Here is a 16,848-nt window from a genome sequence, read left to right on the forward strand (position 1 = left end):
CCCCTGGGGCCGTGGGCTCCTGAACCCCCTGCCACGCCCTCTGTGAGGACAAAGGGGGACCTGTCTGTTTGCCAACAAGTGGGCCAACCACTCTGGATCCCTGCCCCAAACTCCCAGGCTGGGGCCGGCATGCAAGCCCTGGCAGCCCTGCCACAGGGAGTCCTCACAGTTCCAGGCTAGCAGGGAGCCAGAGCCAACCCTAGGGTGTCTCTCGCCCTCCCCCATGAGACCTGGCACTAAGGGCAGGGGTGCCTGGGAGCCCTGGGGCACAGAGAACATAGCACTGCCCAGGGGGGATCTGAGCCTGGGGAGACTGTCGCCCTTGTGCCGCTGGGGGTTAGGGCTGACCCCTTCTCCGGGTGCCCCCGTAATTACCTGGGGGTGGCTGGGAGGAGGCAGTGAGAGGCGGCTCCCAGAGCTGCAGCCCCGGGACTGGGGGCGCTGGCCGGCGGGAGGGCACCGCGTGGGGTGCAGAGCTGGGAGGGGGCACTCCCCGCCCTGGGGCCAGGGGGAGATTTAGGGTTTGGCTGCCCCGGCCCGTGGGTAATGTCATTTCCCCAAGCCAGGACGTGCTGGGCCCGCAGGTCCCGGCTCCTGGGGCAGCTGCAATCTCTGCTCCAGAGCAGGGATCGCGGCCCGGCCTGGCCCCAGCCCTGCCCCGGGCAGCCCAGCGCCCGCCCAGCCACCCCAAACCGCCAGGCGGGGCCAGGCCGGACCTGAGTCCCAGCCTGTCCCTCTCTGGGCGGCCACAAACCGGACCGTGGCCCCCAGGCCTGGCGGGGCGATTCCCGGTGACTAGCAGGGATGGCGGGGGGTGCAGAAGGGGGCTGGGGCCGGGAGCCGCGGGCACAGGGCAAACAGCCCCAGGGGAGGGGAACGGCCGCCGGCGGCCCCGCTGCCGCCCAAGTCCTGGTGGGTTTTAGCTCTGAGCTGCCCGAGCCTGGCTGGGCGGGAGGCCGGGAGGGACGCAGCCCGAGGCCCGATCCGCAGCCACCCACGAGGGTCGCAATCCCGAGGTCGCCCCCGGCGCTGCTGCGAGCGGGTCAGAGGGAGCCCCCGGGGCGCGCTCCCGGGCGGGTTAACTCGGGCCTGGCGTTACTCGGCACCAGACTCCGAGCGCCAAGGGCGATTACCTGGGGGGGGGAGTTCAGGCCCGGGGGGCAGTGCCCTGCGGCAGCCGCGCTGGGGGGCCGGGCTCTCCGCGGCTCGGGCCCCGCGCCGCGCCGGGCAGTGGCTCTGGCGAGGGGGGGTCCGCGGTTCTTCCCCGCCCGGCGGGCCCCGCAGGGAGCGTCCCGCCGGGGCAGGGACCCCGCCGGGGACGCTGTCCGAGCGCAGCGGGAAGGGGCGGCCGCCGCGGGTCCCGCCGAGCCGGGCGGGGAGCTCCCGGCTAAGCCCCGCCGCGCGCGCTGGGATGGAGCGCGCTGGGGCCCGGCCTTTGCCCCGAGGCCCCGAGCGGAGGCGCCGTCCGGTGCCCGGCCCCGGCCCGGCGCTCCAGCCCCCTGCTCGCTCCTCACGACGTCTCTGCCCCGCTCCGGCCCGGCGCTAGCCCCGCTCCGGGGGCGCCGCCGGCTCGCGGCTCTGACCGGGGGAAATGGAAACGAGTCCGGCCCTGTTTAAAAGCGCGGAACATCTGGGCTCTGCCCGAAGGCCCGCGGGGGAAGCGGGCACCGCGCGGCGGCCCCGGGTTCGGCGCAGAACCCGGCCCAGCTCGCGGGCAAGCTGCGCCGGGCCCTTGGGCCCCCTTCTTGCCAGGGCGGCTCCGGCGGCGATTTGGCCCGTGCCCTCGAGGCTGAGCCCTCCTGGCCCTGCGCGGGCCGCGGGGCGGGCTACCGAGCCGCTCGCGGGGTCCTGGGGGTAGGGACGCGCCCCGCACTCGTTTTGCACAGAAATCAAAGGGGCGGTTCCCCTCCACTCCCTTGGCCACGCCCTCTTTGGGTGAGGCCTGTCAATCACTGCCGGAGGCTGCCAATCAGCGGGCAGGCGCACGGGATTTTGGCCCCTGCAGATGGAAGGGGCCAGAAGAGCGCGCGCTGCCCCAGGGGCCCAGGCGCTCTCCGGGTACGTGCGGCCGCGCGCGGAGCCCCGCGCTCCAGTGACGTGCGCCCAGGGGGCCCGGGGCCCTGCGCATGGGGCCGGCTCCAGCGGGGGGCCTGCAGCGGGGGCGCCCCGGCGGGGGCGGGCAGGCACTGAGGAGCAAGAGGGGCGGGAGAGCGCGCGGGGAGCCGGGGTGCGGAGCGCGTCCCTCCCCATGGAGCCCTCGGGGCTGGAGCAGGAGGGCCCGGGCCAGACCCACCCGCACCACGAGCCCATCAGCTTCGGCATCGACCAGATCCTGAGCAGCCCGGAGCAGGGCAGCTGCTTGGGGCCGGCCCGCCCGGCGGGGGAGCTGGACTACGCGCTCTACGGGAGCGGCTGCAGCGGCGCCTACAACCCCGCCTGCTCGCTGGGCTCCTACAGCCTCAGCCGGAGCATGAACGTGGCCCCACGGGCCGCGCCGGGGGGCCCCGCGGGAGGGGTGATCCGGGTGCCGGCGCACAGACCTCTGCCCCCAGCGCCCGGGGCGCCCGCCGCGCCCCCGCAGCCGGGGGTCCCCGGCCTCTCCAGCCTCACCTTCCCCTGGATGGAGAGCAGCAGGCGGCTCGCCAAAGACCGGCTTTCAGGTGAGCCCCCGCCCCCCGCCAGCTCCCTGGCCCGGCTGGTAGAGCCCCCTGCCCGGCGGGGAGCGCCAGATCCCCGGCCCCTCTCTTGGGAGCGCTCAGCCCAGGGGCCCGGACGGCCGGGAGACTGGGCCCGATCCCGGCAGGTGCCGAGCGCTCCTCGCTGACATCCCTGGCCCGATCCGGACTCCTGCGGGGCTGAGCTGGCCGGCCTGGTGCCGGGAGCGGCCTCTCCGGGACCGGTAACGGGACTGGCCAGCGGCTTCGCGCCCACCAGCATGAACCCGGGGCGGGGCGGGGCGGCGGCTCCAGCGCGGCTGCTCGCCCCGGGGAGATTCCGGCCCAGCACAGGCCTGGCCAGGTCGGTGTCTCGGCCCCGGGGCAGAGTCAGCGCCTGTTCCCGGACACCGCTGCGGGGCCCCCAGAGAACCAGGACAGGGAGAGCGTCCCCTGCCCCACAGTTCGGGAAAGTTCCCCCCGTCCTTGGCCGTGGGCACCCGGACATCCCCCGCTCGGCGGAGCCCTGGCCCTGACACGGCTCGCGGCGGCGGGCGCTGGAGGGGAGATCCAGGCCCGCGGAAGCAGGATTCCCGCTGGAACCGGAGCCGGGCCCCTGGGGGACGCGCTGGGATCTACCCACGAGCCTGGTGAGCGCCCTGAACGCCCCGCCGAGTCCAGCCCGGTGCGCGCCCGGTGACAGCGGGACGGCGCCCGGGGGCCCCGGCTGCGCTCGGGCCGGTGAGAGCCGGGTCCCGCCGACTCCGGCTGGAGCTGCGCCAGGGCGCGGCGGGTTCGAACTCTGCTGGCGGCAGCCCCCGGGCCCGGTGTCCCAGCGGCTGCTCCCCGCGCAGCGCCCGGCGTGGGCACGGAATGGGGTCTGAAGGGGCAACCCCGGACCGGGTCTGAGGAGAAACGTCCCCGGACACGCAGGCGACTCGGCACCGGCTGCGGCTCACATCGCTGTTTCCGGACCCGCCCGGTCCTTCCGCCGCCCGCTCCCTGGGGACGAGCAGCCGGGTCCCGCGGCCCCAGGCCGGGCTGGCTGGGCAGGGGGCCAGAGGAGCAGGGCGCAGCGGGAAGGGGCGGGGGGTCTTGAGGCAGCCTCCGCAGCGCTGCCCCCAGCCCAGCTGCCTGGCGGGGCCCGGCCCGGGCGCTCCCTGGGGCCCGGACCCCCAGGGCTCCGCGCTGTTGCCACGGGGGGTGTGAGTCCTGCCCGTGCGATCGTGGGGTGCGCTGACGGGCAGGCCCCCCCCTTGAAGTGAGAAGCCCAGCGCGGGCCCGGGCTAGGCCGTGATCCGCGCCCGGGGCGCGCCGAGGCCTCTGGAAAGGCTCCTGGGCTGTGCGCGGCGGCGCAGCCGGGCGGCTGTGACCGGCCAAGACCGGAGCCCGGGGCCAGCGCTTGGGGACACCGGGCTCCCGCGGTCCCGAAGCCCGGGATCGGGCCCGTCCCCAGCAGCAAACACAGCCGGGGGGAGAGCCGCTCCGTTGGGGGCCCGTCTGACACCCCCACCCTTCTGCCAGCCCCTGCCCCCGACGGCGAGCGGCCCGGCGGGTCTGTGCGGCGCTGACCGGCACCCTTGTCCCCCAGCGGGCCGGGCCGCCAGCTACGGAGCATCCGCGGCGGCGGAACTGGGGGCCGAGTCCCTTGGCTGTGAGCACCCCCTGGACCCCCCGCAGGTCACGGGGCCCAGCCCGGGGTGGCGGGGGCGGAGAAGGGGTTGGGAAGGGTCGGCAGCGTCCGCCAGCAGGACAGGACAGGGCCAGGCCCCGCCCGCCCCGCACACCCCAGGGGCCCCCACCCGGTCCAGCGCTCTTTGGCTGCCGGGGATCCTGTCCCGCCCCCCTCATTTTCCACGCCAGCCCTGCGCCGGCACTGGGGAGAGCTGGGGGGTCCCTCCGGGCCTCAACACCAGGGCTTCCCCCTGCGCGCCTTGCGCCCCGCCGGGGCTCCCCCTGCCCACCCAGCTATGCGCCCCAGGCCCCCCCGCAGCTGATGGGTCTGGTGATGTGCAGGGACGATGGTGCCTGCTGGGGATTGCGAGGGCAGGCGCTGTGAGCACCACCCCGGACGCCTGGGTTCTGTGCCCAGCCACGGGAAGGTCAGTCTGTCCCTCTGCTCTCAGCGCACCCCCGGGAGCCTCTGGCCCTTAGCGGGACGCAGAGCAGCCGGTTCCTGCCCGGGGTGTTGATCGCTCCAGCGGGCCCATCCCGGCGCCTGTCCCTGAAGGACCTTCCCTGGCGGGCCGGCAGAAGCTGGCGGCCCCGGGGCTCCCCCGGCCTGGGGGAGGGTGTTCGGCCCCCGTTGAGGGTTGGGGCTCCTGACCTGGCTGCTGGGGGCGGGTGTCTCGTCCCACTGCCCCCGGGGCCCGGGCCGGGGCCGGAGTGCAGCGGGGCTGTTTCTCCCTGGGTTGGAGCCGGTTCTTAGCTCTCGGGGCGGGGAGTCCGTGTCCCCCTCGGGCCCCAAGGCTGGGAGTGGGCAGGGGGCGATGATGAGGGCGGGTTGCCAACCCTCCAGGATTGGCCGGGAGTCTCCAGGACTAAAGCTGATGTCATGTGATGGAACCTCCAGGAATGCGGCCAACCACAGTTGGCAGGCCTAGGTGAGGGCAGGCGGCCTGGCCAGGCTGGGGCCGGGGGGAGCCAGGGCTGGGCCCCTGGAGAGCTGGGCGCTGTCATGCTCCCAGGGTGCCCCCGGCTCAGGGATGGGCTTCAGCCCTACCGGTGAGGTGGCGAGGAGCCCGCGCATGCTGGGCCGTGGCTGGCGGGTGGGATGGGGCTGGCCCCTCCCCGGCGTAGCTGCCATGCCTGGGGCCACTCTCGGCTGCGTCTGCAACCCGCCTCCGAGCCCCGGCCAGCGTCTGGATGGCCGAGCTGCAGCGAGGGGCTGCCCAGCCATGTGGGGGTCCCTACCCAGCCGGGGGGCTCCTGCCTGGGTGGAGTCTGTTTCCTGTGCAGCGAATCGGGGGGGAGGAGGGGGACGGTTCCCAAAGCCAGACCTGCCAGGCTGTGGCCCTGAGCCATGGGTAGCAAGGGGGTGGAGGTGCCAGGCTGCCCAGTGGGTCCACAGCATTCCCCCAGCCCTGGGGGCTCTGTCACCCTTGCCATGTGCAGCTGGCGCAGTGATGCCATGGGCTGGTGGGGACACCCAGTGCCTGGGATCAGAGTCCGGAGCCTGTCCCGGGCAGCTCCGCCTGGTGCTTCGGCCCAGATGCCAGCAGGGGCCCAGGAAGGACGCAGCTCGGCCCGCTATGTCCGGTGCCTGCCCTCTGGCCCCCTGTGCAGTGCGGGCTGCAGGAATGCTGGGTGGGCTGGCAGGCAGCGGGCCCCAGCCATTCCTAGGCCAGCTGGAGGAGCTGATGTGCCCCAGCAGGAGACCAGCCCCCAGCGCCCATCGCGCCCAGGGGCGTGGGCCTGAGTGAGGTGAGGGCAGTACCCAGGCCTGACCTCCTGCCTCCCCTTTGCCTGCAGCTGCCCTGTCCCCGTTTGCGGTGACGCGGCGCATCGGGCACCCCTACCAGAACCGCACCCCCCCCAAGAGGAAGAAGCCGCGCACGTCCTTCAGCCGAGTGCAGATCTGTGAGCTGGAGAAGCGCTTCCACCGGCAGAAGTACCTGGCCTCGGCCGAGCGGGCCACCCTGGCCAAGGCCCTCAAGATGACGGACGCCCAGGTGAAGACCTGGTTCCAGAACCGCCGCACCAAATGGAGGTAACACAGGCTGCAGCTCAGGGCTGGGCCCTGCCACGCCCAGCCAGGCCAGCCCGGGCCCAGTGCGGGCTACCAACACCTCCAGCACAGCCTCCCTCGCAGCTAGGGGCAAAGGAGCCCCCCTGCTGGGGAGAGGCCAGGGCTGGATTCCTGGGAGCTCCCCCCACAGCCAGCCCCTCTGCCCCACCCCCACAGCGCCCCCTGCTGGGGAGAGGCCAGGGCTGGATTCCTGGGAGCTCCCCCCACAGCCAGCCCCTCTGCCCCACCCCCACAGCGCCCCCTGCTGGGGAGAGGCCAGGGCTGGATTCCTGGGAGCTCCCCCCACAGCCAGCCCCTCTGCCCCACCCCCACAGCGCCCCCTGCTGGGGAGAGGCCAGGGCTGGATTCCTGGGAGCTCCCCCCACAGCCAGCCCCTCTGCCCCACCCCCACAGCGCCCCCTGCTGGGGAGAGGCCAGGGCTGGATTCCTGGGAGCTCCCCCCACAGCCAGCCCCTCTGCCCCACCCCCACAGCGCCCCCTGCTGGGGAGAGGCCAGGGCTGGATTCCTGGGAGCTCCCCCCACAGCCAGCCCCTCTGCCCCACCCCCACAGCGCCCCCTGCTGGGGAGAGGCCAGGGCTGGATTCCTGGGAGCTCCCCCCACAGCCAGCCCCTCTGCCCCACCCCCACAGCACCCCCTGCTGGGAGAGGCTGGGACTGGATTCCTGGGAGCTCCCCCCACAGCCAGCCCCTCTGCCCCACCCCCACAGCGCCCCCTGCTGGGAGAGGCTGGGGCTGGATTCCTGGGAGCTCCCCCCAGAGCCAGGGCTCCTGTTTTGTCAGGGCAGAGTGGAGTTAGACACATGCACTGTGCTGGGGCAGGATGGGGCAAGGGGTTGAGGAGCTGGCATGGGGCAGGGGCATGTAGCTGAGGGGCCGGCCCGGGGCAGGGCGGGGAGGGGCGGGGGCGTGTAGCTGAGGGGCCGGCCCGGGGCAGGGGCGTGTAGCTGAGGGGCCGGCCCGGGGCAGGGCAGGGGCGTGTAGCTGAGGGGCCGGCCCGGGGCAGGGGCATGTAGCTGAAGGGCCGCCCGGGGCAGGGCGGGGGCTTGTAGCTGAGGGGCCGGCCCGGGGCAGGGGCATGTAGCTGAAGGGCCGCCCGGGGCAGGGCGGGGGCGTGTAGCTGAGGGGCCGCCTGGGGCAGGGCGGGGGCGTGTAGCTGAGGGGCCGGCCCGGGGCAGGGGCATGTAGCTGAGGGGCCGCCCGGGGCAGGGCGGGGGCGTGTAGCTGAGGGGCCGGCCCGGGGCAGGGGCGTGTAGCTGAGGGGCCGGCCCGGGGCAGGGCGGGGGCGTGTAGCTGAGGGGCCGGCCCGGGGCGGGGGCATGTAGCTGAAGGGCCGCCCGGGGCAGGGGCATGTAGCTGAAGGGCCGCCTGGGGCAGGGCGGGGGCGTGTAGCTGAGGGGCCGCCCGGGGCAGGGCGGGGGCGTGTAGCTGAGGGGCCGGCCCGGGGCAGGGGCGTGTAGCTGAGGGGCCGGCCCGGGGCAGGGCGGGGGCGTGTAGCTGAGGGGCCGCCCGGGGCAGGGGCGTGTAGCTGAGGGGCCGGCCCGGGGCAGGGGCATGTAGCTGAAGGGCCGCCTGGGGCAGGGCGGGGGCGTGTAGCTGAGGGGCCGCCCGGGGCAGGGGCGTGTAGCTGAGGGGCCGGCCCGGGGCAGGGCGGGGGCGTGTAGCTGAGGGGCCGCCCGGGGCAGGGGCGTGTAGCTGAGGGGCCGGCCCGGGGCAGGGGCATGTAGCTGAAGGGCCGCCCGGGGCAGGGCGGGGGCGTGTAGCTGAGGGGCCGCCCGGGGCAGGGCGGGGGCGTGAAGCTGAGGGGCCGGCCCGGGGCAGGGGCGTGTAGCTGAGGGGCCGCCCGGGGCAGGGGCGTGTAGCTGAGGGGCCGGCCCGGGGCAGGGGCGTGTAGCTGAGGGGCCGGCCCGGGGCAGGGGCATGTAGCTGAAGGGCCGCCCGGGGCAGGGCGGGGGCGTGTAGCTGAGGGGCCGGCCCGGGGCAGGGGCGTGTAGCTGAGGGGCCGCCCGGGGCAGGGGCGTGTAGCTGAGGGGCCGGCCCGGGGCAGGGGCGTGTAGCTGAGGGGCCGGCCCGGGGCAGGGCGGGGGCGTGTAGCTGAGGGGCCGGCCCGGGGCAGGGGCGTGTAGCTGAGGGGCCGCCCGGGGCAGGGGCGTGTAGCTGAGGGGCCGCCCGGGGCAGGGCGGGGGCATGTAGCTGAGGGGCCGGCCCGGGGCAGGGGCGTGTAGCTGAGGGGCCGGCCCGGGGCAGGGCAGGGGCGTGTAGCTGAGGGGCCGGCCCGGGGCAGGGCAGGGGCGTGTAGCTGAGGGGCCGGCCCGGGGCAGGGCAGGGGCGTGTAGCTGAGGGGCCGGCCCGGGGCAGGGCGGGGGCGTGTAGCTGAGGGGCCGGCCCGGGGCAGGGGCGTGTAGCTGAGGGGCCGCCCGGGGCAGGGGCGTGTAGCTGAGGGGCCGGCCCGGGGCAGGGGCGTGTAGCTGAGGGGCCGGCCCGGGGCAGGGCAGGGGCGTGTAGCTGAGGGGCCGGCCCGGGGCGGGGGCGTGTAGCTGAGGGGCCGGCCCGGGGCAGGGGCGTGTAGCTGAGGGGCCGGCCCGGGGCAGGGGCGTGTAGCTGAGGGGCCGGCCCGGGGCAGGGGCGTGTAGCTGAGGGGCCGCCCGGGGCAGGGGCGTGTAGCTGAGGGGCCGGCCCGGGGCAGGGCAGGGGCGTGTAGCTGAGGGGCCGGCCCGGGGCAGGGCGGGGGCGTGTAGCTGAGGGGCCGGCCCGGGGCAGGGCGGGGGCATGTAGCTGAGGGGCCGGCCCGGGGCAGGGGCGTGTAGCTGAGGGGCCGGCCCGGGGCAGGGCGGGGGCGTGTAGCTGAGGGGCCGGCCCGGGGCAGGGGCGTGTAGCTGAGGGGCCGGCCCGGGGCAGGGCAGGGGCGTGTAGCTGAGGGGCCGGCCCGGGGCAGGGCAGGGGCGTGTAGCTGAGGGGCCGGCCCGGGGCAGGGCGGGGGCATGTAGCTGAGGGGCCGGCCCGGGGCAGGGGCGTGTAGCTGAGGGGCCGGCCCGGGGCAGGGCGGGGGCGTGTAGCTGAGGGGCCGGCCCGGGGCAGGGGCGTGTAGCTGAGGGGCCGGCCCGGGGCAGGGCGGGGGCGTGTAGCTGAGGGGCGCCCGGGGCAGGGGCGTGTAGCTGAGGGGCCGCCCGGGGCGGGAAGGGGGCGTGTAGCTGAGGGGCCGGCCCGGGGCAGGGCGGGGGCGTGTAGCTGAGGGGCCGCCCGGGGCAGGGCGGGGGCGTGTAGCTGAGGGGCGCCCGGGGCAGGGGCGAGTAGCTGAGGGGTCGGCCCGGGGCAGGGCAGGGGCGTGTAGCTGAGGGGCCGGCCCGGGGCAGGGCAGGGGCGTGTAGCTGAGGGGCCGGCCCGGGGCAGGGCGGGGGCATGTAGCTGAGGGGCCGGCCCGGGGCAGGGGCGTGTAGCTGAGGGGCCGGCCCGGGGCAGGGCGGGGGCGTGTAGCTGAGGGGCCGGCCCGGGGCAGGGGCGTGTAGCTGAGGGGCCGGCCCGGGGCAGGGGCGTGTAGCTGAGGGGCCGCCCGGGGCGGGAAGGGGGCGTGTAGCTGAGGGGCCGCCCGGGGCGGGAAGGGGGCGTGTAGCTGAGGGGCCGGCCCGGGGCAGGGCGGGGGCGTGTAGCTGAGGGGCCGCCCGGGGCAGGGCGGGGGCGTGTAGCTGAGGGGCCGCCCGGGGCGGGAAGGGGGCGTGTAGCTGAGGGGCGCCCGGGGCAGGGGCGTGTAGCTGAGGGGCCGCCCGGGGCGGGAAGGGGGCGTGTAGCTGAGGGGCCGGCCCGGGGCAGGGCGGGGGCGTGTAGCTGAGGGGCCGCCCGGGGCAGGGCGGGGGCGTGTAGCTGAGGGGCGCCCGGGGCAGGGGCGAGTAGCTGAGGGGCCGCCCGGGGCGGGAAGGGGGTCGAGGGGCAGGCAGCCACTCATGCGGCTCTGCCCACGCCCCGCAGGAGGCAGACGGCGGAGGAGCGCGAGGCCGAGCGCCAGCAGGCCAACCGGCTGATGTTGCACCTGCAGCAGGAGGCCTTCCAGAAGAGCCTGAGCCAGCCGCTGCCGCAGGACCCGCTCTGCATGCACAACTCCTCCCTCTGCGCCCTGCAGAACCTGCAGCCCTGGGCCGAGGACAAGAAGGTCACGTCCGTCTCAGGGGTGGCATCAGTGGTGTGAGGCCCCCACGCTGCCCCTTGGAGCAGGGGGGAGAGACCTGTCTGCACATCCCCACGGAGGCTGCGGGGTGGCTGGGGCTGAGGCCGGACCCTCCTTGCCTGCAGCAGATGCAGACCCCTGGGCATGGGCTGCTGCCCCCAGGGACCATGATGCCAGTGCGCTCCCTGCTGTGTGCCTGCCCTGGCTGGGGTCTGCCCGGCCTCAGCACCCACGGGGGAGCAAGGAGCCCCAGATACACCCCCCACCCCCCGGCCGGCCAGTCCCGGCTGACTGACTCAAAGGCTCTGCCTACAGCTGACTTAGTGACCTATACTGCCAATAAAGGGTTAAAGTCTGTGGTTAATGGAGACCTAGATCCCATCCGCAAGGGCCCTCCCCATGGGAGCTGGGGCCCCTGTACTGGCTGGGGCTCTCCAGGGCAATACGTGGCCCTTCCCCCCTCACTGCCGGGGGTACAGCCACCCTGACACCTCAGGGCCTGCCCAGAGCTGCCCCAGTATCAGCAAGGCCCAGCCCCCACTTTTCTGTTAGGACTGGAGGCTCCCAGCCTTTGCAGCTCCGCCTGGCTGTGCTGCTGAGGCCCAGGGATGGAGGGGACGGCCCCCCATGGGGAGAAGTGGGAGGGGGCCTTGCCCTGGGGCCCACAGGGAGCTGGAAGGTGAGTGGTGCCCTGGGGCCAGCTCATCACAGAGTGAGCATGGAGCTGCGGGGTCAGCCTGGGGCAGCGCCATGTCCATCCAGCCCGGGGTCCTGTCTGCGGGCAGTGGCTGGTGCCAGAGGATGAGGAGAGCAGCGGGGGCTTGGAGCAGAACCACATGGGATCTGACTTGAGCCAGAGCAGAGCTTTCAGAGAACCGCCCACACTTGAGTTCAGCTTGGTCAGGGACGGAGAATCCACCACGACCCCAGGGAAACGGGTCCTGTGCTTATTTTCCTCTCTTAACAAATTCCACCTTCTTTCCAGGCTCAGATAGTCTGGCTTCAGCTTCCAGCCTTGGATCTGTCTGACCAGAGCGAAGAGGGTTTTGTTTCCAAATTTCCGTTCCGCACGTAAGAATGTGCAGGCTGGGATCAAGTCACCCCCGAACCTTCCCGTTGAGCCCCTGGAGTCTGTCACTCCAGGCAGGTTTCTCATCTCCTCTGACCCTGCTCCAATCTAGCCACATCCTTCGGGCACCGGATCCCAGCAGCAGCTGCCCCAGGGCCGGATACAGAAGGAAAATCACCTCTCTGCTGCTGCTGGAGATTCCTGTTTACACATCCCAGGATCGCGTTAGCTCTTCTGGCTGCAGCGTGGCAGGGGGAGCTCATGTTCAGCCTGATCCCACCCCCCATCTCTGTTCCCGGCAACGGAGCCCCCGCCCCGCAGGACGGCCTGCACTGTCTGCTCCTAGATGGGACTTCACGCTGGGTTGAACTGACTGACACATGGTTTGCTTGTGCCCAGCTTGATCGGGGGTGGGGTCGGCCTGCTCTGTCCTGGGCCTCCCCATGCTGATCTCCCTCCCCATCCATCAGGGCTGATCAGCCCTTGCCCTGGGCGTGGCGGGAGCTAGGTGCCTGGTCCGGTGGAAAAGGGGACCTGGAAAGTCCGGTGGAAAAGGGGACCTGGTCAGATCTACTGACAGACACCCAAAGTCCGGTTACTGCGAGCACGGAGGCGCTGGGTTATCACCTGCATCCGCGCCATCTCAGCCAGGGCCGCCTCCTACCTGCCTCGCCCAGCTCCGGAGACAAGTCCCTCCGGAGCGGGAGGGGGCGGGAGGGAGGAGATCAGTGAGAGACAGGAGCAGGGGGAAGAGGAGCAAATGGGGGCGGGGCATTGGGGAGGGGCGGGGCCTCAGGGGAAGAGGCCGTGTGAGGGAGGTTCCAGCACTCCTGCTGAAGTGGCTGGTTTTAAAGATTGCAAAGTTGGGATCACTACGGGGGTGTCCTCTTGCCTTTTTCCTCCCGACCCCTGGGCAGGGCCCAGAGAACAAAGTCTGTCCTAGATGGGGTGACCAGATGTCCCGATTTTATAGGGACAGTCCCGATATTCAGGGCTTTGTCTTATGTAGGTGCCTATGCTCCCCCCCCACCACCACATCTGGTCATCCTCATCCTAGATGGGAACGGCCCCTTGCCCCGTCCCACCTCTCCCCGCACCCCGAAGCACTGACTCCTCCACCCATGTGATTGGCGCTGGGTGTGGGCAGGCTGCGGCCATCATGCTGACCACCTGCTGCTGTCTGGGGCTGCTGTGTGTGGGGCATAGGCCCAGCCAGCCAGACGCCCTGGGGCCATGAGGAGTGGCAGGCTGCACTGAGAGCTGTCAGGGTCCCACACTGTCTATGTGCTATGCCCCCTGTATGCCGGACCCCTAAGGGATCCCACTCTTCCTTCAGGGTGGGCCACGTGGCCTCCCCACCTCCTAGACTGATCCTCTGGTCTCCAGCCCTCCTGTTTCACGCCGGGAGCTCTGCCTGGCCAGGCCATCTGAGAGACTCCAGGGCAGAGGCGTGCCCATGCCGCAGGGACCCGTGTGTGACAAAGTGGGAATTTTTTGTAATAATTTTATGAAACCTCTGTGTGCCTCAGTTTCCCCCTATACTTTGCAGGGCTCCCCAGTGCAGGGGCCGGGGGGAGGGTTACGTTTGCTCTCTGCGCAGGCTGAGAGACATGGCACGGCTGGGGGGGAGGTGTCTCCGTCCTGCCTGGGTAGAACGAGCAGAGTCATTAAGGAGCAGACTGAAATTGAACCAGAGCCACAGAGACGATGTCAGGTCCAGTGACTTATCTACTGGTCATTCCAGCCAGGAGATTGTGAACTCAGCCTGGTCCTGCCTGGAGAACAAAGCCTAGATGTGCCCAGCTGTGATTAATGGAGGCTTTGGGGGCTGGAGGAAGCTAGTTCTCTACTGGGACTGACTGAGGGGGTCAGAGCCAGCCTGGCAATGGAGTCCCAGCAGCTGGGCTGGTGAATTGCTCTGGGCTGCCCAGGCCATACGCTGCGTTACCCGCTCTGTCTCTGCGCTGACTCAAGGGCTGCCCACGCTGGGGCCAGGTGACTCATGAACCCGGCTCTGTTTGGGAAACGCTGTTGGGGAGTCACTGTGAATCCTGGCTGGGGGCACGAGTCCTGCAGCATGGACATGCCTCTGCCAAGGAGTCTCTCTCAGCTGGCCTGGCCGAGCTCTCGGGGGGCAGCAGGAGGGCTGCTGGCACCCAGAGGCTCAGTCTAGGAGCCAGGGAGGCTGCAGGGCCTGCCCCAAAAGTGGAACCCTCACGGGGCTGCCCCACTGAAGGGTTCCCCCAAGGGACTGTTGAAAAGTTAGGTCATGGAACATACGAATGTAAGAATAGCCATAGTGGGTCAGACCAATGGTCCTTCCAGCCCAGTGTCCTGTCTTCCGACAGTGGCCAATGCCAGATCCTGCAGAAGGAATGAACAGAACAGGGCAATTATCCAGTTATCCATCCTCCGTCGTCCAGTGCTCGTCTCAGGCAGTCAGAGATTTTGGGACACCCAGAGCATGGGGCTGTATCCCTGACCAGCTTGGCTAACAGCCATTGGTGGACTGATCCACCATGGACTTAACTAGCTCTTTTTTGAACCCAGTGAAACTTTTGGCCTTCAAAACATCCCCTGGCTACAAGCTCCGCAGATTGACTGTGCACAGTGTGAAGAAATACTTCCTTGTGTTTGTTTTAAACTTGCTGCCTAGTAATTTCATTGGGTGACCCCTTGTTCTTGTGTTATGTAAAGGGGTAAACAACACTTCCTTATTCACTTTCTCCACGCCATTCACGATTTTATAGACCTCGATCACATCCCCCCTTGGTCACCTCTTTTTCCAAGCTGAAAAGTCCCAGTCTTATTAATCTCTCCTCATATGGAAGCTGTTCCATACCCCTAATCATTTTTGTTGCCCTTTTCTGAACCTTTTCCAATTCCAGTATATCTTTTTTGAGATGGGACGACCACATCTGCACGCAGCATTCAAGCTGTGGGTGTACCAGGGATTTATATAGAGGTAACATGGTATTTTTTGTCTTATTATTTATCCCTTTCCTAGTGGTTCCTAACACTCTGTTCGGTTTTTTGATGGCCGCTGCACACTGAGTGGCTGTTTTCAGAGAACTCTCCACAACGTCTCCAAGATAGGGAGCCCAGACTGGGACTGTCCCGAGTTTTAGTTCTTTGTCCCGTGTCCCGACTGATGCATGGGGTCAGGACGCCATTTGTCCTGATATTGCGGCTTTGGCCGCTCCGGCCGCTGTTTGTTTGTTTTTTTTCCGCTTCCCCCATGTGTCCCAATATTTTGTCTGTTTCGTCTGGTCACCCTACTCCAAGATCTCTTTCTTGAGTGGTAACAGCTAATTTAGACCCCACCATTGTATATGTATAGTTGGGATTATGTTTTCCAGTGTGCATTACTTTGCATTTATCAACATTGAATTTCATCTGCCATTTGCCAGTTTACGGAGATCCCTTTGTAGCTCTTTATAGTCTGCTTTGGACTTAACTATCTTGAGTAGTTTTGTATCATCTGCAAATTTTGCCACCTCACTGTTCACCCCTTTTTCCAGATCATTAAGGAATATATTGAATCGAAGTGGGCTCAGTACAGACCCCTGGGGACACCACTATTTACCTCTCTCCATTCTGAGAACTGACTTTTTATTCCTACCCTTTGTTTCCTGTCTTTTAACCAGTTACTGATATGTGAGAGGACCTTCCCCTTTGTCCCATGACAGCTTACTTTGCTTAAGAGCCTTTGGTGAGGGACCTTGTCAAAGACTTTCTGAAAGTCCAGGTAGGCTATATCCACTGGATCTCCCTTGTCCACATGTTGACCCCTTATAATTCTAGTAGATTGGTGAGGCATGACTTCCCTTTACGAAAGCCATATTGATTCTTCCCCAACAATTCATATTTATCTATGTGTCTGACAATTCTATTCTTTACTACAGTTTCAGCCAATTTGCCTGGTACTGAAGTTAGGCTTACCAGCCTGTAATTGCCAGGATCGCCTCTGGATCCTTTTTCAAAAATTGCCATCACATTAGCTGTCCTCCAGTCATCTGGTACAGAAGCTGATTTAAGCAGTAGGTTACATTCTGTGACGAAGCGGGACTGTTCTTAATGTTTCCTTTGAATAGTGTGGGGTGCCTCAGTTTCCCCTAGGCAATTCTTAAGTATCTAGGTGGTGGGATAAGGGTGTATGATCGTTACAGAGCCCTAGAGGGCAGGTGTGTGCAGGAGTCTGGACACAGAGAATGGCCGACACCCTGTTTCCTGGCAACTGATGGCCTGGGCCCTTCCCCCCTGCAAGGTGAGAGCTAAAGGGTTGGAGAACAAAGGAATCCGGTGACCTCCTGGCCCAGGAAAGGGACAAAGCCCAGAGGAGGGGGGGCTGGAGGGAGTTTCAGTTTGGGGCTGGCTGGGGATATGGAGTGAAGTGCAGACATGGTTGTCTGGCTCCCTGCCCCCCAAAATGGACCCAGCTGAGAGGTCCTGTTCTCTGCACCTACAAGCTCTCTGTTAGAACATGTTCCTGTCATCTAATAAACCTTCTGTTTTACTGGCTGGCTGAGAGTCCCGTCTGACTGCGGAGTTGTGGGGCAGGACCCCCTTGCTTCCCCAGGACCCCACCTGGGCGGACTCACTGTGGGAAGCGCACGGAGGGGCAGAGGATGCTGAATGCTCCGAGGTCAGACCCAGGAAGGTGGAAGTTGTGTGAGCTGTGTGTCCTGCAGACAGTCTGCTCACTGAAAGGAGACCTTCCCAGAGTCCTAACCGGCTTCGTAGGGAGCAGTTCCAGAGCATCGCCCAGGGACTCCATCACAACTGGTGGTAGCGGTGGGATGTACTGCACCTCATGGATGGCGCTTCCTACAGTGACTGGGGAGCAGTAAAACGAAGGGGGATTGACGAGGACCAGGTGTGCTGAAGGCTCAGAGAGGAGTGGTTTCGGGGTGGTGGTTAACCCCTGGGAGTGTGTGATCAGCGAGAAGGACTGTGCAGTAATGGGGTCCCCTTGGGGACTGCGGGGAGCAGTCTCAGGGGCAGAGGAGCCTGTGGCTTGGCCCTGGGAGAGAGAAGGACTTTTGCAGTAACAGGGTCCCCCAGGGGATTGCAGCGAGCGGTCCAAGGGGCGGAGGAGTCTGCCGCTCGACCCTGGCAAAGAGGGGGTGACTTCGAGAAGGGCTGGCACACTAGGGTTTCTCTCTGGAAACCGTGGGGAGCTGAGAACACACAGGCCTGTGAGTCCATAACAACTTGGGA

The 16,848-nt window shown here is 68.7% G+C and overlaps 1 protein-coding gene across 1 annotated transcript; it reads left to right on the forward strand.

The window, feature by feature from the left end:
• Nucleotides 1–2,228: 2,228 nt before the first annotated feature.
• On the forward strand, nt 2,229–12,296 carry TLX2 (T cell leukemia homeobox 2). Its single transcript, XM_084625476.1, has 3 exons — nt 2,229–2,660; nt 6,126–6,363; nt 10,364–12,296. Exons 1-3 carry the CDS (start codon nt 2,249–2,251, stop codon nt 10,578–10,580), a joined length of 867 nt encoding a protein of 288 aa, XP_084481602.1. The 5' UTR covers nt 2,229–2,248; the 3' UTR covers nt 10,581–12,296.
• The last annotated feature ends 4,552 nt before the right edge of the window (nt 12,297–16,848 follow it).

The sequence above is a fragment of the Lepidochelys olivacea genome, assembly GCF_965140295.1.
Source record: "Lepidochelys olivacea isolate rLepOli2 genome assembly, chromosome: 4".
Lineage (NCBI taxonomy): Eukaryota > Metazoa > Chordata > Testudines > Cheloniidae > Lepidochelys > Lepidochelys olivacea.

Bases quoted from the DNA above. Each gene is read 5' to 3' on its own strand.
- TLX2 (XM_084625476.1), top strand. From the start codon at position 2,249: ATGGAGCCCTCGGGGCTGGAGCAGGAGGGCCCGGGCCAGACCCACCCG. The intron at 2,661-6,125 runs GTGAGCCCCCGC...CTTTGCCTGCAG, and splicing joins CGCCAAAGACCGGCTTTCAG to CTGCCCTGTCCCCGTTTGCG. The intron at 6,364-10,363 runs GTAACACAGGCT...CACGCCCCGCAG, and splicing joins AACCGCCGCACCAAATGGAG to GAGGCAGACGGCGGAGGAGC.